At 33.9% G+C, this 22,962-nt stretch overlaps 1 protein-coding gene across 8 annotated transcripts in view; it reads right to left on the bottom strand.

Moving 5' to 3' along the window:
• Positions 1-4,932: 4,932 nt before the first annotated feature.
• Pfk (ATP-dependent 6-phosphofructokinase) overlaps positions 4,933-22,962 on the bottom strand; it is a 314,693-nt gene continuing 296,663 nt past the window's right edge. For all 8 annotated transcript variants that reach the window (XM_072543581.1, XM_072543586.1, XM_072543587.1 and 5 more), the window contains one exon: positions 4,933-6,368. In XM_072543581.1, coding sequence (XP_072399682.1) covers positions 6,227-6,368 — 142 coding nt within the window. In that variant the 3' untranslated portion in view covers positions 4,933-6,226. The remainder of the gene's footprint in view (positions 6,369-22,962) is intronic.

The following is a 22,962-nucleotide window of genomic DNA, read 5'->3' as shown; positions in this document are numbered from 1 at the left end:
TGCTCCAAAATGTGAGTGGGCGCCAGGAAAGTATTAACATAAACTTTCCAAGGTATCTTGTAAAGCTATTTGCTGAAATACAAAAAAAAAGGATACAGGTATGAATTGAAATATTTATATTTCACCAAAAATTTAATCCCTATCCAATATATACAATCTAAATTTACCCTAAAATACCCACCACCAATTATGTACAGTCAACTTAGTTAATTATATACAAAAAAAATAAATGCCCTGGTTATAGCAACTGATCCTTGATGATCTAAATTTACCAATAATAAGATATAGGAAAAATTGTAATGATTGACCTAAAAAGGTAATTTACTTGCCTCAGAGATGCAACTCTGTACTTTGGCTTTCAATTGAAGGTTGTAATAAAGTAATGAGGACAATATCCTGAAGGGATAAATGTCCAAAGGTTTGAAAATATAATAATAATAAAATCTTAATAAATAACTCTCTGATTAGATGTGTACACATAAAATCGCACAAACTGAGTTAAATAGGAGGATTTAAAACCTCGACCTGGACGTGACAATTTTAATGCTTATATATTTTATAATTATTTAGAAAAAATGACGGGTCTTTATTATTAAATGAAACAGTATGATTTAAGATTGGAAGCAAAATATTATAAACAAAATTATTAACAATTAATGAATAAAAAAAATATAAAAAATGAACAATGTTCCACACTCTAAATAAGGGAGGTCTTTCGGGCTGGTATCCTGAAGTGGTCCGAGAGTAGTCTGAGAGAGCTCTGGACCTCTGATGGAACAGACGGGCAAATGGGCAAATTCAAAAACGCATTAAGAGGATTGGGATTTTAAAATTGTATTTAAAAATGTTTACGGATTATTAAAGTAACGGACTCGTTACAAATGGTGAAGATTTGAATAAGTTGCGTTTTGCAGACGATAGGTACAGTAATAATGACGGATAACAATAATTTACAGAATATAACACAACGCCTTAATGAATACTATCATGAATACGGACTAAGGATGAATTTGAAGAAAACTAAATGCATAATCATAACTAAATCAGCAGATACAAATATCCCATTGATTGTTAAAGACACTGCAATCGAGAGTGTCAATACTTATGAACATGGACAACAAAATTTAGACCAAACCAAAGAAATTATGACGCGTATTTAAATAGTACGTGCATCACTCATCATTATTCGAGGAAAGCGAAATGTGGAAGATGAAGAATATCGTGGCTTAAGAACTTGAGGGAATGGTTTAAATGCAGTAGTGCAGAACTATTTAGAGGGGCAGTCAACAGGGTCCGCATAGCCATGATGATTTCCAACCTTCGATAGAAGATGGAACTTAAAGAAGAAGCTCCCTCATTAAACTTAAAAGTTTGTTGTAGGGATATAAATTAGAACTACGCCTAAGGATGCTTCGGTGTTGTGTATGATTTGGAAGCATGGACACTTAAGAAACGAGTGCATCTGAATAATTAGCCTCCTTTGAATTTTGGTGTTGCAGAAAAATCCTACGAATATCATGTACCTTTTTGCCTTATACATTTTTTACCTTTTTTATTTTTCACTAGCGTTAACATTCACTACTTGTTTTAAATATTTAGCATTCCTTTCCTCAGGTAGCTATAGCTTCCTGCGTGGTTATTGTTAGTTGTTGCTCCATAAACCATCAGGATCCTCTAACACGATTGCCAAAAATTGGTCGCATTGCTCCCGTTCTTTTACCAAGTTAATGTTCTTCTATTCTAACTTGGCTACACTGTACTGATGCATTTTCAGTTGCCCTCCATCTTATATATCATTGTTTTTTTTTCCTTTTTGCGAAATATGTCAATATATTTTACCTTTTTTATTTTTCACTCGCATTAACTCCCAAACAGCACAGTACGTTTTAAGTACGTACAATTTTGGTACTGTACGTACATGATGTAAAATGTACGTTTTAAGTACGTACACTGCGGTACATACCAGTACGTACAGAAGTGTACCTACTATTACGTCTTAAGTATGTACCAGGAGAAAGAAGAGCTAAACATATTTATTATGTTAGGTTATGTTAACCTAACCTAATTTGGAGTACAGTTTTGATGTGATAATTCATTGCATTCATTTAGATTTTTTTACTTATTTTTGGTGTTGGTGCTTATAGTGTGGTTTCCTGTTATCTTATTCAGTCGAGTGTTTTTTAACTTATATAGTCATACTGAAAAATATATTTTGTGGGCGAGGAAGTATATTTAAAACAAAACCATTTGGTAAACTTTAAGATTTATAAATTTTGCTTGTTTTTGTACTTCAAATATGAATAAAAAAGATATATTCATCTACATTTACTTTTATTTACATAAATCATCATAAATGTGTATAGTATGTACATAATATGCATATATATATATATATATATATATATATATATATATATATATATATATATATATATATATATATATATATATATATATATATATATAGTATGTACTAGGTACATACCTTCAATATGTACTAGGTACGTACCTTCAGTACGTACTAGGTATGTACCATAATTTGGAAAATGTACGTCTTATGTACGTACTTCGTACAGCAAAGTACGTACATTGTACATACTTTATGTCCCATCAGTACGTACTTAGTTTGTCTTATGTACGTACTTGTGCTTGCTGGGCTTCCACTACTTATTTTAAACGTTTTATACGTTTGGAATTCCTTTCCTCAGGTACCTATGGCTTCCTCCGTGGTTATTGTTATTTGTTGCTCTGGAAACCATCAGGGTCCTCTAACACTATTGCCACAAATGTAGTGATCCTTTTCCCAAGTTAATGTTCTCCTATGGTAACTTGGCTGTATCGTACTCATGACAACCAAATAGTCAGAAATACGTATTTACGGTTGCTTTCTATCTATATACCATTGTTTTTTTTCTTGTTGTGAGATATGCCAACAAGATATTAGAAAAAAAATACCACAGTTTAACATTGGGGAATGTATTGAACCTACAGGAAAAAACTGACGTCGGAAAATTACAGACTACAAAAGAGCAAAACAGCACTAGGTAAGCACTTGTAATCGGTCCTCATCTCTTGTATTTAAATTTTTTTGGTGTTTTTCAATTTCAACTGCTTTCCTGATTATAAGTTTAGTCCCATTTTCAATGTTGCTACCATCGTTGTTTCATTTATGTTTATGTTATGTCCTGCATTTATATATGCTAAAGATGACGTCTTTCTTTTATTTCGATAGTATTACGATATTCTTCTCATCTAGCCTGTATTCTTCGATTGGCCTAATTTTACTCTTTGATTTTACGATGCAATTTTTGTAAAACGAATGAGTTTTTGTTTTTGCGGATGGTAATATAATTGAGATTTTCCTGCCGGTGTTAAATAGTCTTTATTTTGTTTTTCCTTAAAACTCTACAGATTTTGTCTGACGTGCCGTTTATATAGGACAGTATAGTTTTTCCAATTGGTTTTTCCTCTTTTTTTTTTCGAAATTTCTGTACCGTTATAATCGTAGACGTGGAGAAGCCAGTTTTTCTTAAAGCTGTTTGTGTATTTTCTGGTTCTTATGGTCCTCATTTGTCATTTTCACATCTTATGACTAGGGTTTTTGTATAAGCTACTCTTTGTGTTTATGCTCTACTGATTGTATTGCTTTTTTTTTTCTATATTCTGACTAAAAAGGTTCGTTATTCAGTTCTCAATTCATCTGGAATTTGCCGTAGTTTCATAAATATATTAAACATACTTGTTAACCAACTTGTTCCTGTCTCTCACAACTCTGCCCACATTTCCCCAAGGATATAATCCGCTTCAACTGCTTCACCTTTCTCTATTTTTTGAAATGGTTGAGCAACTTCCTCGTTTGTTATTTTGGTGATTATTGTTTTTAATGCCTCTATTAGTTCATCTGGTTTTCTGGCAAATTCTTGGTTTATTAAATTGTTGCAGTATTTTTCGTATCTTTTTTAGCAATTATTTTCGTAAAATAGTATTTTATTATTTTGATCTTGAATACATCTAATGTAGATAAATCCTTTCGCTTTGTTTTCGTATATTTGTATCCGATTTATTTTCTTGAACCCCTTTATACAGTTTTCTCCCTTATAACTTCGTTTAACCACCACTAGGCCTCTTTATTCTCAAACTACTTTTATGAGGTTGTTCCCATTTCAGTTGCATTATCTTTAATAATAATACTTGCCATATTCCTTACAGGAATTACATTCCTTAGAGGGATGTATCGAACAATATTTTATTTCTTTTAAATAATGTTACCGACAGTTAATTCAACACGTATTAAAAAGATCGACACAAACCTTTTTCAGCAATTGTGCAATTATGATACATTCAGCGCATATTTTGATAGCCAAATATTTGTGTAATAGTAAATATACGCAAGTACCTACACCGTGTAATGTCAATTAACATACTGCGATGTCGATCTTTAAAGACCTCACAATTCTCTCGGAATCAGACTAAACTTAAAGGCTAACTAAACACAGTACATCAGGATGAATGCATTCCCTGTAACTTCATTACCAAAAGTCTAAGTGACTTTACCAGTACACTTTTTTTAATCCATGCCAAAATCATAAAAAATGATCACATGAAAATTTTCAAGTTTAAATTTAATCTTTTGATTGAGATGTCAGATCAATTTTTCAGTCACTGTAAGCAATGAAAATAGCATTCGTCTGATTACCTCTTACCCTAGTATTAAAATGGCAAGCTTAATAATGCAAATTAATGTAAAATTATACACATCTTAGATTTACTATACAACAAAAGTAAATTAGCGACCCTCATAATAATTTCAATATAAATAACTCATTTTAATAATATATCCAAACTTGTTTTATGCATATTAGGATAAAGACTGACTCAACCATATAAAGGACAATAGGAGGTATAGGAGATAAAATGAGTAGCATACGATAATGCATTTTCAAATATTTTTTATTATGTCACAATATATCTTTAAAACTATAACAATTCTTAGAGCACCTAAAAGTAACGCTTATTAATAAATATATGGAGAATAATACTTAATTTATGAATCACATGAAAAATACATTCACATAAATAAATCGAAATAATAACCGTTATTTCAACGGATCGATAGGTATATACTCTATACTTTAATCAAAAAGAAAAAACAAAAAGGCTATTCATAAAGAACACCATGAAGATTTTTTTTACAGAATACAACAAGATATAGAAAAAAAAGAATTACGTTAAATTCTGGGCGGAAGAGTTTTGATTACGCATTCCAAGAATAAAATGTGACCTACCGATCTCTCTTAAACATAACAAAGTTGAAAAATTGAATTCAAAGAATTCACATACACTTAAGTGCAAAAGCGTTTAAATATATTAAAAATTTATTTGGCTTTCTATAAGAAGTAAAATAATTAATATTATAGAGAGAATATGTTACACTTTTTTAAAATATATAGATACATTAGATAAAGTATAACGCACTAGTTAAACAAATATTAATTAGCAAAACCAAGCACCAAACAATCAAAAGTGAGCTGCAATGTTTAAATTGAAAACTTAAAACTTATTTAGAAGTAGAGAAAATACATCATTTGTTAAAATACGAAGATTCAATAACATATATTCAATAAAATCGACAAATTTTAGGTCAAAACGGTATTATGGACATCAAAGATTTTTTGCGGCTCTGCGTATCAAAACATATACTGATTGATTATTGAGAGAACCTAAAAAATAACCTGAGTTTTGATATAGCAAAAATAACTAATAAAAATATTTTAAACAATTATACAGACATTGGTGAACTAATTTTCAAATTAATTTAGAACAATAAAGAAAGTAATAAGATAACAATGCAACTTGATATTAATTTTCTTCCAAGAGAATATGATCCTATGGTGTTTTAAAATTCATAGCCTGTAATCTCTGTATATCTATAAATCATATATTAATTATGAAGAAAATAAATAAAGCCGTTTTTTTGCCCCGTTTAAAACATTTAGATTACATCGATAACGAATTACCACAGCGCAATATGTAACAACTCAATGTGAACATTTCAAATGATTTCAAAATCAACGAATACCTTTTCATCCTAAAGAATCTACAAATATTTTGAGTAATCACAATGTTATTAATTATTTTCTGTGAATTTTTTACTTATTTGATAAAAATGTGTAAATTCTTTATGAGAAGAATTTTAACTAAAATATTCCCTTAATCTTTGGCTTGATCAACCATAGAGGTTGTCAGCTTGAGCATGTTCTTCGACTGTCAGATACATGCCTTCTTCCTGATATGCTGAATCGTGCTTCGCCAAAATACGAAGTAGAGGACGTAATTTCAACCACCACTGCTCCTTGGGGATCCGTTTACTACAAAAAAATGTTTCATTAATATGGTAGTATGCCAATTAAAAAATTAATCGAATGATTATTAGAAACATATTCTTCTTGAAACTGTATCGCGTTTAAACATGGTAAAGCTTTTGTAAAAAATAAAAATATATGCAATAACAGAAAGTAAGCAAAAATTTAATTTATTTTATACGTGTTTATATATTTTATATAATTTACTGTTGATAAAATATATTGATTTTTGTTCGGCTGTGAACTCTTTATTTTAACAAGCCAAAACCACAAATAGATACAAAAATTTTACCACAAATAGACAAGAATTTTAATTAAAAATACATTATTTCGTTAACATTAAGGTTTATTCCTGTGAAATATAGTAGTTGATATAAAAAGTAACAAGCAATAGTTTTCCAACTATATTAAGAAAAAAAAAGAGCGTGGCCCTTGGGGAGTGCCGAAAAGGGAATACTTCTTATAGCCTGTGTTATATTTTTGTACACTACACATTTAAGTTCTTTAAAATTTAGAAATCTTAATTTTTTTCTTTAAAAATTTTGTTTAATGATTTTAGTAATTTTCAAAACATAGGTTAAATATTGAACTGTTTTTATTAATCTAATTTATTGTCTTTATTTGTTATTAAAGGTTCTATTTATAACACTTACAAATTTATTAAAGTCTTTACTTGTACAATATAACTAATTTATTTTACACTAAAATTATATAATTTATCTACGTGCGTTACATTTTATATATATATATATATATATATATATATATATATATATATATATATATATATATATACAAACAACACAGTTTATTAGGGTTGCAGTCAGAAAATTGGCCGGGATGTTAATGAAACACTCTTATGACTTTTTGTCTAGCTTTCGGAATGGTTTTATTCCTTTTTCAAGACATAGTCATTGAGATTATTTATAAAAGCATAGACACTCAACATTAATAACCCACACATAAAATATAAAATAGTGGACAAAATACATTTTAAAATTCTTTAAAACTTAGGTACAGATAGTAAAAATTTTGTTTGTCCTTTTTTTTACTATCTATTTTTACTATCTGTACCTAAGTTTTAAAGAATTTTAAAATGTATTTTGTCCACTATTTTATATTTTATGTGTGTGTTATTAATGTTGAGTGTCTATGCTTTTATAAATAATTTCAACGACTATGTCTTGAAAACGGAATAAAACCATTCCGAAAGCTAGACAAAAAGTCATAAGAGTGTTTCATTAACATCCCGGCCAATTTTCTGACTGCAACCCTAATAAACTGTGTTGTTTGTTTATATTGACGGTCACTAATATCCAGTAATTTCTTATATATATATATATATATATATATATATATATATATATATATATATATATATATATATATATATATATATATATATATATATATATATATATAACTAAGGTACACTCGAAGAGTGGTGGGTTTTTCGGTCAAAGTGGAGAAATAAAAGACAAAGAAGGTGGCTACTTCATCTATTTATTGAAGACGTTTCGCTTTCTGCTCAGAAAGCATCATCAGTTCATCTAAAAAGAACAATATGAAACCAAACATCCATAGAGAAGTTAAAAAATGTGTGTTACCTTACAAAGACATGTAGCAGTCAATGATGTTAAAAATATGAAAAAGCTTACGAAACTGGACATTTAGAGTTAAAGTTGTAAAAAACAATTAATTGAAACTAGGTATAGTTTACAAATTAACAATATTCAATATCCATTTCTGGAATTAAATTTGAAGGACTTAATAGAGAGAATATCAATGGCGCACCCAAGATTTGTCTGAGGGGGGGGTTTGAAATTTTTTTATGCTACCTCCATTTTGAGTCCCTAAAATTTGGGTTTTAGTTTAATTTAAAGTACTAAAGATAGCAGTGCCAAAGATTCAGGTATCTATTATCCTGCCTACCAACTCTCTTGTGCGCATTTGACTGTCGTACGTACCATACTCGGAAAGTGGGGTGGCCGCTGTAAGGCTGGCGGCATTTTAAAGTAATTACTATTTTAATGGAAATAAGCCACAATTGAAGGTTAAAATAAATTTATTGACGTTTGACATTAATCAAACTTGTAAATACAATACATTTTGGAGACGGCTATCGCCGTATTTTCGCCAATCCTGCCAGTCCAAGGCATGCTCCTCCTCCAAACCTCTCGATTCCATCGCTCTTCTAATTCCTTCATTCCATTAGCGTCGAGTTCTACCTCTTTTTCTTCTGCCAGGGGGCTTCCATTTGTGAAGTTTTTGGGGCCAACGTTCGTCAAGCATTCTCAATAGGTGTCCAAACCATTTTGAACCTCTTCTTTCTATTCTATCAATGACCGTTTCTGTAGCATTCATCTTATTTCTTATAGATTCGTTGGTCTTCCTTTCCTGCCTTGATGTTCTAGCATTTCTTCTCAAATAATCCATTTCAACTGCCAGCAATCTTCTCTTCAGGTCTGCATTCATTGTCCATACTTCAGAGCCATAACAAAGAACTGATTCAACCATGGTTTGCCCTATTTATTTTTTGTTCCTTTTGGAAATGTTGCGATCCCAGCATAAGGAGTTCAGACATCCTACAATTTTACGTCCCTGATTAATTCGGTGTTTAAATTCAATTTCTTCCAAGCCATTCTTAGCAATCAGTGCATCTAAATATTTAAATTTTTCCACTTGTTTGATTTCCACGTCCTCGTCGATCAACACTTCAAACCTTGCATCTGAATTGATAACTTAAACGTCAATAAACTTATTTTAACCTTCAATTGCGGCTTATTCCCATTAAAATAGTAATTAGATCTTATCTGTGTCGTTGACCCGGTTGGTGTTTCTCTTCTTCTTTCTTTTTAATGACTGCTCGGATGTAATTGTGAACACTATTCCATCCCTCCGTACTTCCCGCCATCTTTACGATCATTTCTCTTACAATCACAGGGTTCATACCTATTTCTTTATACATTCTGTTTCTCTCCACTGTACATCTATTACACTCCAGCATTGTGTGAGTAACAATGTCAGAATATTCGCAGTATAGGCATTTATCTGTATCTGTCTTTCTGAATCTATGAAGATACGCCCTAAAACAGACAATCTACCCAGTCCCTTAGGCTCGGGATCAGCATCTTGGTCCACTGAGCAACATCTTACTTGATGTTCCCCTCTTCTTGTCATCTTTCCATTGATCTTTCCCTTTCGTCTTTTTTTTATAGCTGTTGTCAAATGCTCTCTTCTCTCATAGAGATGTCTCTTTTCTACTGCTAATACATGCAGAGGAACACAACCCGTGATAGTCCACAAGGCCGCCGCAGATACAGTCCTATAGGCGCATGCTACTCGCAACAGACTCGTTGCGTCTACTTCTGTCATAAGCCTAATATTAGGTATCTATATCTAAATATAATGAAAAATATTAATTATTGTGTATTTATACAATAATTATTGTGTTCTACATATTTAACGAACGTGGTAATTTAATTATTCAATTAGCGTTTTGAATTTTTTGTATTGTCTGTGAAAGACAAGTTACATTTTCCTACTATTCTTTATATATGTTTTACGTTATATGCCCTGGAGGGGGGTTAACCCCCACCTCCCCTCCCCCCGGTGCGCCAAAGAAGAAGATGATCATATTTCTTATATGTATTTTCTTCTATATTATAATGTATTTTGGATGTATCTGAATTAATTAGGTGAAGTATTTTGAACGATGCGTTTACGTAGAATAAAATTAGAATATGCTAGAGCAATTTCGACAATGTTTTCGATTTGGTTTTACATTGTTTGACAGAATGTCCGTATCGTAAGAAATTAAAATAGTGAACAACGAGAAAGATATATGGTCCTACAGAAAAATTGTATAAGTTAATCTGTATGTTTTGAGGAAAGTCATTTCCTAAAAATTGAACAATAACCATTTGTCGCTTAAAGTAAATACGATTTCAATTGAAACATAATATTTGTGGTCCGATCAATAATTCTAAGGCGCATATAGAAATAAAACTAAACATTTGTAATTGATCACTCCCGGTATTGTCCACATGGACGCAGGTGTGGCTTATTACTTTCTAACCTAATGTGTTTACACTCAAACCTTTCGTTATCTGGCAAGAAATGCGTTCTCAGATAAGCTATATAATCAGTGTCGTTCTGATAGACAACAAGTGTATATTTTTAATATTTTTGTGTAAAATGTAGACTAGTGTTTTAGGTAGACAGTAGGAATAAGTTGTAAATACATATTAAATATGACCTTTTGGCAATCATTTGAATGTGATATCAACGAGAATACTTGCAGCAATGCAACGGACGATTGGATATGTTAAATGTAAATTCTTATTTCTAATATACTATAAAGTCTAATATATATATTAGATATATAGGGATGCTCGGTCATAATATTTGTCCTCAATCTATTTTTTTAACAAATAAAAGTAAATACATTTTTTTAGATACAATACCAATGAATTGGGAATTTGTAACTAAGGACTTACATATTCAAACTCAAAGAGTTGTTCTAAATATGTATTCCTGTTTACGGGGTGAAAATAGTACACTGTCGGAAACTAATATTGTGATAAGGATATGTGAACTTACCAGACTTGCCCGTTCGACAGTTTTACGACGTATTGCAGCTGGGGATGTAAGTGATCATTGTGTTAAACGTCAAAGAGTTGGACAAAACCTTAAAATAATCGATAAAGCAACTAAAGACGTTATTTGTCGCCATACCTACGAATTTTATCAGGACAACAACGTTTTAACGTTGGAAATGCTTCAGGAGAATTTGGAAATGCTTCCGTTCTTTACAATGGCTTACAGATCTGCTGTTAACGAATCAATAGGCCAGACACCAGCCAGAGTACTATTCGGATGCGAAATGCGACTACATTGTGATCTAGAGTTTGGGTGTCGACCTGGAGAAGATGTAGCAGGTGAAGATTATGTAATCGAATTACGAAGAAGAATGGACGATGTATATGAGTTGGTCCGTTCCCACTTTCAGATCGCTAGCGACCGAATAAAGAAACGGTACGATACACAAGCCGAAAAGGGTTACTTTAACGACAAAGTCTGGCTCTATAATCCCAAGAAACGAAAATTGCCCCATCAAAAATCTCCCAAATTGCAGCAGTTCTGGGAAGGTCCATACCTCATTATGGAGAAGATCAACGATGTCATCTACCGAATAAGCAAGATTCCGAGGGGAAAGCCGATGATAGTACACCATAACCGGCTGGCGTCTTTCGAAGGTGACCACGACGTAGATGAAGAAGTGGAAGTAAACCAAGTCCAAGATGTGTCTGACCTCACGTTTGAGGAATTCATGGGTGCCTATGGAGGTACCGCTAAAGCAAGACATGGTGTTACCACTGAAGAAAAGCAAGATCTACTCGCGCTTCCCGATGACTACTCGCTGGCCCTTACCATCCCGGCCAGTATCAAAGACGCACCAGGGTTGGCGTCCGTATTTCGAAGGAAGCTCGGTCGAGTTGCAGAACTTCAATGCCAAGTGCCAGCTCCCGGGAAAGCCTTGAAACTCCAAGATGCATCACGTTACCTTTTCTACCTGGTAACCAAAGACACTGCCCGTGACCAACCTACCTACCGAGATGTATGGGAAGCCTTACTTCAATCGAGAGAGCACGTACTAGAGTCCGACGTGCAAAAGTTAGCCATGCGAAAGTTAGAGTGCCGCCAATTAGATTGGAGGGTTATCCGAAGTATGGTGGAGATCTTTAAATACACCGAAGTCCAGGTGTTAGTCTATAGTTACTGGTGCGGAGATAAAACCGTCCCTTGTCATTTTTATACAACTGGAAGTTATAAAAGAGGGTCCAGGTGCCGATACCAGCATACCGTTCCAGTTCCAGTTCCAACAAGGTTCCAGGAGGAACCATCTTTTAAGAGGGGGGCAATGTTACGATAGATAATGACGCATCATATGACTCAAAACTGTAAACATATTATTACTAACCCATTCGTCTTTTCTAGATCATAAATATACCTGCCGGCAGAAATCTCTAGAGACATGGGTCCCCCTACGATATAAAAAAACCTGTTTACATTGATGGAATTGCTTCGATGGAAGGTCATGGATTCCTCGCCGTAATGCTCGATAACGGTTATTTATATATATATATATATATATATATATATATATATATATATATATATTGAGATGATATTGAATATAGGAGAAAGAAAAATAGTGTTTAAAAAAAAATAATTTATAAGTTATATGCTAGATAATATTAGATATAAAAAGTATTTGGTTATTTTAATAAGTTATATACTATAGAATATATTTATATGAGGGCATTCATAAGAAAATAGCATATAATAAGTGTAAAAAGTTTTTTTTTTAATAATTATGATATATTTAAGTGAGCCATGTGCATAGGCAACCAAATATACTCTGAAAGTGACAGTTAAGGGATGGTTGCGAATGTAGAAGTGGGGTTATTTATTGGTTTGAGATGTTTAATTTACATATAATTACGGATTTTAGGTAGTGTAGTTTATTAATTTAGGCTGTTTAATTTACATATAAGTTTATATTCTGATCTGAAAAGCCTAAATGTCAATAAAATTCTCGATAGAAAAAGAATTCTCTAGAACACGGAAGATAACCTTGTTTGCGAAATAGACTATTCGAGAAGATTCATATATGTAGGTTCATCAATTCAGATGCAAGGTTTGAAGTGTTGATCGACGAGGACGTGGAAATCAAACAAGTGGAAAAATTTAAATATTTAGATGCACTGATTGCTGAGAATGGCTTGGAAGAAATCGAATTTAAACACCGAATTAATCAGGGACGTAAAATTGTAGGATGTCTGAACTCCTTATGCTGGGATCGCAACATTTCCAAAAGGAACAAAAAATAAATAGGGCAAACCATGGTTGAATCAGTTCTTTGTTATGGCTCTGAAGTATGGACAATGAATGCAGACCTGAAGAGAAGATTGCTGGCAGTTGAAATGGATTATTTGAGAAGAAATGCTAGAACATCAAGGCAGGAAAGGAAGACCAACGAATCTATAAGAAATAACATGAATGCTACAGAAACGGTCATTGACAGAATAGAAAGAAGAGGTTCAAAATGGTTTGGACACCTATTGAGAATGCTTGACGAACGTTGGCCCCAAAAACTTCACAAATGGAAGCCCCCTGGCAGAAGAAAAAGAGGTAGAACTCGACGCTAATGGAATGAAGGAATTAGAAGAGCGATGGAATCGAGAGGTTTGGAGGAGGAGCATGCCTTGGACTGGCAGGATTGGCGAAAATACGGCGATAGCCGTCTCCAAAATGTATTGTATTTACAAGTTTGATTAATGTCAAACGTCAATAAATTTATTTTAACCTTCAATTGTGGCTTATTTTTATTAAAATAGTAATTACTTTAAAATGCCGCCAGCCTTACAGCGGCCACCCCACTTTCCGAGTATGGTACGTACGACAGTCAAATGCGCACAAGAGAGTTGGTAGGCAGGATAATAGATACCTGAATCTTTGGCACTGCTATCTTTAGTACGAGGCATGTTTTTTAAGTAAGTACCGTTTTGCGATTCCGCCGCCGCAGCGCTACGGTCGGCGTTCCGCGCATGAGCGCTGGTTACCTACATCTCTTGTCTACACACTGACGCGATTACAGTCTGATTCTTCATTGTATACTTGTTTACTCCAGTGTTTAAGAGGCCTCCGACAATCGTGAGTCACGCTGATTGTGAAGTACGGGCTGTTATACGATTTCTTAGTGCTAAAGGCGTAAAACAGATCGATATTCATCGTGAGATCGTTGAAGTTTACAGACAAAACATTATGAGTGATGGAATGGTAAGGAAATCGGTGAGAGCATTTAAAGATGGCCGCACAAATGTGCATGATGAAGAACGGAGTGGGCGTCCTTCGGTCGTTAATGAAAATTTGGTGCAGAAAGTGAACGAAAAGGTGAGAGAAAACAGACGCTTTACAATTTCATCATTGTCCGACTGCTTTCCTCAGTATTCTCGTAGTGTTTTGTATCGCATTGTTACCGAGAACTTGAATTACCGGAAATTGTGTTCACGTTGGGTTCCAAAAATGTTGACGGATTTGCACAAAACCCAACGTTTAGGCAGTGCATTGACTTTCCTTGAGCGGTACCAAAGTGAAGGTGAAGATTTTTTAGACCAAATGTTACTGGTGACGAAACGTGGGTGGCCTACGTCACACCAGAATCGAAACAAGAATCCATGGAATGGCGACATTCATCATCACCCAAAGGAGTGAAGTTTAAGCAAACAATTTCTGCCCGGAAAATCATGTGCACAGTTTTTTGGGACAGAAAAGGAGTATTGCTAGTGGAGTTTCTGCCTCGTAATGAGACAATCAATGCAGCGTCTTATTGTGAGACATTGAAAAATCTGCGTCGTGCAATCCAGAACAAAAGACGTGGCAAGTTGAGTAAGGGTATCGTTTTGCTGCATGACAATGCCCGTCCACATGTGGCTAATCAGACCAGAGATCTCATCAAATCATTTAAATGGGAAACTCTAGATCATCCTCCATACAGCCCTGATCTGGCGCCCAGCGACTACCATTTGTTCCAGCACTTGAAGAAACACCTGGGCGGTCAGCGTCTTCAAGACGATAACGAAGTCAAAACATTTGTGATGCAGTGGTTAACAAGTCAGGCGGCAGACTTTTATCAGGAGGGTATTCAAAAACTGGTGCCACGTTATGACAAGTGCCTCAATATTCACGGAAATTATGTAGAAAAGTAGATTAAGGTACAGGCTTTCATGTAAAAATAAAATTATTGCCATATCTTTGTACGTCTTTTTTTAATTCCAAAACGGTACTTACTTAAAAAACACGCCTCGTACTTTAAATTAAACTAAAATCCAAATTTTAGGGACTCAAAATGGAGGTAGCATAAAAAAATTTCAAACCCCCCCTCAGACAAATCTTGGGTGCGCCATTGATATTCTCTCTATTAAGTCCTTCAAATTTAATTCCAGAAATGGATATTGAATATTGTTCTGATGACTCATCCTGCTTGTAGCGGTACATTACTGTTGGGGTTTTGTCTTAAAAATGTCCTTTAAGTATTTATTTATTTCATTTCGCCTGTTTAGTAGGCAATCCAATACACGGCTGTGTATTTGGTATTCTCTACATTAGGTTAAAATATATTAGCGAAAATCATATCTCGATAAGAAAATCGATAAATCCGTACGTCGATGATTTGAAATGTAACCTTTAAATTGTTCCACGTATAGACTATGAGCCCATGGGAAGTTTTTTAGGAGTCATTTGACCCAGCATGAATCCCATATAAATCAATACTACAATATGTTAAAATACCACAATTCCCGCCTTGATTTGAAAAGTGACATATGTCATGTCAGACTGTAACTAGAATATGTCAGTAGAGTTCACTTGTTTTGTTTTATTATTATGGTATTGTTATGGCCGTTTGCTATCTACATTCTTTTTATTAAAAGTATTCAATAATTATTGTTTGTTTTACTTCTTCGAATCCAGTAATCACTTCAGGTCATGGGCCCAGTTATGTGCCAGTAATGGAATAGTTTGTGATTCGAAGGGTAAACAGGAATTTGGATCTTGGAATTTTGGAAGTCTGAAAACGTGAACGTGATCAAAACAAACACAGCAATGGCGGTCAATCTACAGGTAGCAAATTTTAAACAATTTGATGGTACAGGTTTTTCAAATTGGAAGTTTCGCATGGAGTTAATGTTGGAACAAAATGATTTGCTGGAAATTTTACAAGACATAATTGATGACACCTTAAAAAAGAATGATGCTAAAGCAAGGAATCTTATAGTGCAATGCTTAGCGGATAATGCGATACAGATTGTAAAAGATAAAAAGACAGCCAGAGATATGTTCAATACTTTAAAAGACACATATTTGCAAAAAGGTTTGTCTGTTCAAGTTGAAATTCAACGTAAATTAAGAAACATGAGGTATGCTAGTGGAAAATTAACAGATTTTATAATGATTTTTGAAAACACAGTGACAGATCTGAAGACTAGTGGTGGAACAATTGGAGAACCCGAAATTGTTTCACAATTGTTAGCTGCTATGCCGGAGTCATATCAAGCAACAGTCACAGCAATTGACATTATTTTCAGTCAAGATCCAACTAGAATTGATTTTAATATGGTGAAAAATAAACTCTTACAGGAAGAATCTCGTCAAGGAAATTCTCATAAAAATAATGAAGAATCCACAGCAGTTTTCTTTGCTAATAAGAATCGATATCACTATGGACGTCAACAGAATTCCCAGCAGGTCACACATGGTCCTGGAAATCATAGTAGAGAAGGACGATGGAATCATGGACGACAGTCAAATAGACAATATCCAGTAGTGGGACAAGGAAAGGGCAATTTTCGATTTAAATGCTACAAGTGCGGTAAAATTGGACATAAAAGAAATGAGTGCATGGAACATCGGTCTGCTAATAGTGCAAGTGTCAGTCCAAATCAGGTTGAAGAAGAAATTTCATTTCTTACTGAACTAAATGAATTTGAATCGCCACATCCTAAAACACATACAGTTTTGTGTGACAAAAGAAAGGAGCTTGTTGAGGTGGATGGTCCATCAAATGTCATAGTTGTCAATCTGAATTTTGACAGAGATGAAACAATAATTGATAAAAGTGTAAACAAAAACATTGACTTTATAATAGTCTCTGGTGCCACAAATCATTTGATAAATGCAGTTTAGGAAGTTTTTTGACAGAAATTAAAACTGTAGCTCATAATATTAGTGTAGCAAAGCAAGGTGTAACCATAAAAGCTGAAATGAGTGGCAATTTACATGTTTTAAGTAATGTCGGTGTTAAACTCAATCTGAAAGATATTTTACAGTGCAATGAATTGGAATATAATCTGTTAAGTGTAAAGAAAATGGAACAGGCAGGTCTAAAAATTATATTTGAAAATAAAAAAGTACAGGCATACCATAATTCTAATTTAATCATGAGTGGAATGTTAAGAGGAAACTTATATATAATTACTTTTACTGTAGTAGATGATAAATGTAATGTTGCCATTTCAGATAGTATATTACACAGAAGAATGGGTCATTCTTCACTATATCCTCCAAGTAATTTATGTGAGATATGTATTAAGGGGAAACAAACAAGGAAACCTTTTAAGAATATTCCAACTGGAAACAAGGCCAAGTCAATTTTAGAAGTTATATCATCTGATGTAGCTGGACCATTTTCTCCAGCATCATATGATGGATGCAGGTACTTTGTATCCTTTATTGATCATTTTTCTCACTTTTCATATGTGTATCTAATGAAAGAAAAAAGTGAAGTTTTGGAGAAGTTTATGGAGTATGAAGCAATAGTAAGTGCCCAACTTAAAACTAAAATATCAAGGTTACGTACTGACAATGGTGGTGAGTATGTGTCCCATGCATTTAAAAAATTTTGCAAGTCTAAAGGAATTCAAATTGAATTTACAGTGCCTAGAAATCCTGAGCAAAATGGGGTCAGTGAGAGATTTAACCGAACTGTTTTAAATATGACCCGTTGCTTACGTTTTGACAGTGAACTGCCTAAGAATTTATGGGGTGAAGCTGTACGAACAGCAACATATATAATTAATCGATTAAAAACCACTGCAGTGGCAAGTGGTAAACTTCCAGCAGAAATTTGGTTTAATTTGGTTTAAAGCTCGATGAAAGAAGTCAAGAAAAATATTTAGTAAGATACAGTAATAATGGATATCGTTTATGGAATCCATTAAATAATAAAATTGAAGTTTCTCGAAGTGTGATATTTGATGAACAATATATGAAACAAACCCAAATTTTTACTGAAGAAAAGGAAACAGATGTAGAGAAAGATGATGTCAAAAATGAAAAGGAAGAAAAAAGGGATGAGACTATAAGAAAAAGTAATAGAGAACGAAAGATGCCAATTAGATATAATGACTATGATATGGATATGAATGGCTTCATGACAGCACTCTCAGCAGGAATTTTACCATCTGAAGTTCCAAAAAATTACGAAGAAGCAACCAAAGATAAAAAGTGGTTGGAAGCTGTTAATGAATTATCAGTTCTAGAGAAAAATAAAACTTGGGAGTTGGTGTTTCCTCCAAATGAGGTGAATATAATAGACTCCAGGTGGGTATTTACACAGAAAGAAATAAATGGAAATATTTTCAAAAAGGCTCGACTAGTTGCAAGAGGTTATAAACAGGAACTTGATCCAGATGAAGATATTTACACTCCAGTGGCCAGAATGATAACATTAAGAGCACTATTGGTATTAGCTCTTGAAACAGATTCAGAAATTCATCAAATGGATGTGAAGTCTGCTTTTCTAAATGGAGAATTGAAGGATCCTGTTTATATGCAACCACCTCCTGGATTTTCACAAGTTAAGCAAGGTTATGTGTGTCAACTCAGGAAAGCTTTATATGGATTAAAACAAAGCCCTAAGTGTTGGTATGATCGGTTACATTTATTTTTACTTGATAATAATTTCAGAAGATCTACTGTAGATCCCTGTTTATATATAAAATGTAATACTTACTTGCTAATTTGGGTAGATGATTTGATGATAATATCTAATAATGTCATTGATGTAAATAACATAAAAGAGCAATTATCATCAGAATTTGAAATGAAAGATTTAACTAATAATTCAAATAAGAATGTGTTTCTGGGTATTGAAATTGAAAAGAAAGGCGATTTTTTATTAATTTCACAGAAAAATTTAATTAGAAAAGTTTTAAAATAATTTAATATGAATTATTGTAAACCCTTGGATCTGCCTATTCAACCAAAATTAAATTTAATTAAAAATGAGAAAGATATTGTGTGAATGAAAAGATATTGTGCCTTATAAACACCTTATTGGATCACTTATGTACATTATGTTAGGAACAAGACCAGATCTATGTTTTACAGTAATGTATTTTAGTCAATTTCAAAACTGTTTTGGTATCAACCATTGGAATCACTTGAAAAATGTTTTGAGGTATTTAAAGAAAACTGAGAATTTTGTTCTAAGATATGTAAAATCTAAAAATACTGTCACAAATATTAATGCTTTTGTAGACTCTGATTTTGCCTACAATATTAATGATCGGAAAAGTGTAAGTGGATTTGTTTTGAATTTTAATAGTAATATTATTTTCTGGAAATCAAAGAAACAGTCAGTTGTAGCAATTTCTGGTCCTGAGGCAGAATATGTTGCTTTATCAAACTGTATAACTGAGTGTCTCTTTCTTAAACAGTTACTAGAGGATATGATTTGTAAAATTGTTGATCCAATAGTGATATTTGAAGACAATCAGTCATGCATAAAGATTGCTTGTACTTTAGAAACAAAACGATCTAAACACATAGATGTTCGTCACCACTTTATTAGATATTGCGTTTTTGAGAATAAAATTAAACTAGTATATGTACCCAGCGAACAGCAGTGTGCTGCTGATATGATGACAAAAGCATTATCTTGTGTTAAGTTCAAAAATTTTAGAGACTGTATAGGTCTCTGTAGTATTGCTAATGATAGTGATCTGTAGTATTGATACTTATCTGATACTGTTGTTTAATAATTAGTTTTAAGTTATTTTGGTGGAATTGAGGGGAGGTGTTAAAATACCACAATTCCCGCCTTGATTTTAAAAGTGACATATGTCATGTCAGACTGTAACTAGAATATGTCAGTAGAGTTCACTTGTTTTGTTTTATTATTATGGTATTGTTATGGCCGTTTGCTATCAACATTCTTTTTATTAAAAGTACTCAATAATTATTGTTTGTTTTACTTCTTCGAATCCAGTAATCACTTCACAATATGTAATAACAACTTTAGAAACTATGCCGTCAATTTTTATCGGTACAGGTAAAGTAAACTTACCACTCAACTGCGGTTAAAGTAAAATGGCCAGGGGAAAGGGCAAAAACAGAGAGTTGATTTCCACCAACCTACCACCAACAAAAGATATGGAAGATTTGGTAGACCATTGTCTCAGTCAGAAGGTCTGCGATTATCGTCTGCGATTCGAACTGTCACCATCTAGGTTGTGGCAGCAGAGATAACAACGCTGGAGGTAAGTCTCTTTATGACCATATTATATAAGTATATACCATATATATATATATATATATATATATATATATATATATATATATATATATATATATATATATATATATATATATATATATATATATAAGTAAACAGTAATAACTTTAAAATGTCACAAGAAAATAGCTTCAGAACAATATTGTATATCTTAAATAGAGGTACCGAACCTACCTTTATTAATGTTTGTAGCCAGTCATAGATATCACGCTAGCAACAGCTGAAATGTCGAATGAAATTCAGAACTGGCAGGTATCGGAGGACATCTCTATATCTGACCACCGCTGGCTAACCTATAATATTAGTCTGGAAAAAAACCTTATCAAATCTCGCGATCCTAGGAGGACGCGAACTCTACACCTAACTCTTAAAAGATGCTCTGCGGAATGAACAAGAGTTCAACTCCAGGAACTAATACAGAATTGGAAAGGTATACGGTCTCTATCCAAAACAAAATAAGCTATGCTTATAAAAAATCCTTCTTTTTCTTCTTAGGGTGCCTGTACGTTCCGAACGTTGGGGATCATTCTGGCTATGATGAATTTGTTGGTTGCTATACGAAATAGCTGTGTTGAGGTCTTTCTATACCATGCTCTCAGGTTAGCAAGCCAGGATATTCTTCTTCGTCCTGGGGCCCTGTTTCCTTCAATTATACCTTGCAAAATGCATTGAAGTAGCTCGTATCTGCCTTGATTTCTCATTATATGTCCTAAGTACTGCAGCTCTTCACGATGTTGACCAAATCAGCAGTTGTGTTCATCCTCCGTAGTACTTCTTCAATGGTGAATAAAAAATCCTGTCCAATAAGAATGGTCCAGGAAAGTCGTAAAACCAACTCTTGGTAGTTTACTGAAGTGGAGCATCTTAGAAAGACAGCAAGAACAGCTTTTAATAGAGCAAAACACACCAAACTCAAAGAGGATTGGGATTCTTATCAATCAAACCTCAGGGAGTTTAAGAAAATCTGCAGACAAAGACAAAGAGCTGCTTGGGGATCCTTTTGTGAGGAAATCGAAGATTTCCCGCAGGCTTCCAGGCTACAAAAAGCGCTCTCAAAGGATCTACATCGGCATATTAACGAAGGAAGATGAAAGCAAAACCTCCAACTTTGCGAAAGTGCGAGAGTTCCTTATGAAAATACACTTCCCCGGTTCTAGCGCCCGAACAGCACCAAACTGGACGGAAAAAACAATTATAACCTCACTGAACGACTGGCATCTCGCCAGAATAATGATTAATGAGGAAAAGGTAGGATGTGCTTAACCCCAGAGCCTGACGGCATATATCCAGCCTTACTACGGTGGATACTGAATATCCTTCTGATGCACCTTGTCAGAATATTCAGAACCTCTTTGGTTCTGAGATATATTCCTAGGAAGTGGAGAGAGGTACGTGTGATCTTTATTTCAAAATCAGGTAGGATGGACTACACCCTACCAGCTTTCCGACCAATTAGTTTAACACTAAGTAACCCTGAAAAGTCAGCATCAAAGAAGTACTTGGGAATGACCAAGAAAATCCCCCGCTTGACAGTTGGTTTTTTAACTGGTCATTGTCAACACTAAGCAAACACTTCCACACACTGGGGCTAGTAGATACATCTCTATGCGGAAAGTGTGAACGAGAAGATGAAACTGTAGAGCATGTTCTATGTGAATGCCCGGAGTTATCGTTAATACGAGAGTGCGGGTTCGGCGAGTCAACCCCATTTCAAATACGCAGTTACGGCAGGGAGATGCGCTGGCGTGTCAGCTTTTTAATGTCGCCTTAGAAAAAGTTGTACGAGACGCTAATTTAGATAGCAGGGGAACAATATTTAATAGATCAGTCCAAATTCTAGCATATGCAGACGACGTGGACATTATAACAAGAACTAGGGCGAGAACTGCGGAAATCCTAACCGAGCTAGTAGCGGCAGCAGAACGAATGGGGTTACAGATAAATCAAAATAAAACCAAATTCATGGCGACTAACACAAACACAAGAGCTGGAAATGTTGACACAAATTTAATCATCAATGACCAAAACTTCGAAGCAGTCAAAGAGTTCATATATCTAGGGACATCGGTTAACCCCAATAATACATCTGAGGAAATAAAAAGGCGAATAATAATTTCAAACAGGTGTTATCATGGTCTATCAAAGTACTTAGCTAACAAACGTCTGTCTCAAAAAACTCGTATAAGGCTGTATAGAGCACTGATAGTCTCCGTTCTCACATATGGATCAGAGGCATGGACGCTAACGAAAAGAGATGAATCCGCTCTATCCATTTTTGAAAGAAAGGTGCTACGCAAGATATTCGGAGCGGTCTGTGAGAACGGAATATGGAGGCGTAGATATAACTTTGAACTGCAGAATATCTACAAGCATACGTTTGGTGGTAAAGATATTACCACTATAATTAAGCGAAACCGCCTCCAGTAGCCCGGGCCCCTGAGTCAAACATGATAAAAAAGA

The sequence above is a fragment of the Diabrotica undecimpunctata genome, chromosome 9, assembly GCF_040954645.1.
Source record: "Diabrotica undecimpunctata isolate CICGRU chromosome 9, icDiaUnde3, whole genome shotgun sequence".
NCBI lineage: Eukaryota > Metazoa > Arthropoda > Insecta > Coleoptera > Chrysomelidae > Diabrotica > Diabrotica undecimpunctata.
The sequence above is the reverse complement of the archived record's forward strand: the minus strand, read 5'-3'. Positions and strand labels throughout refer to the sequence as shown.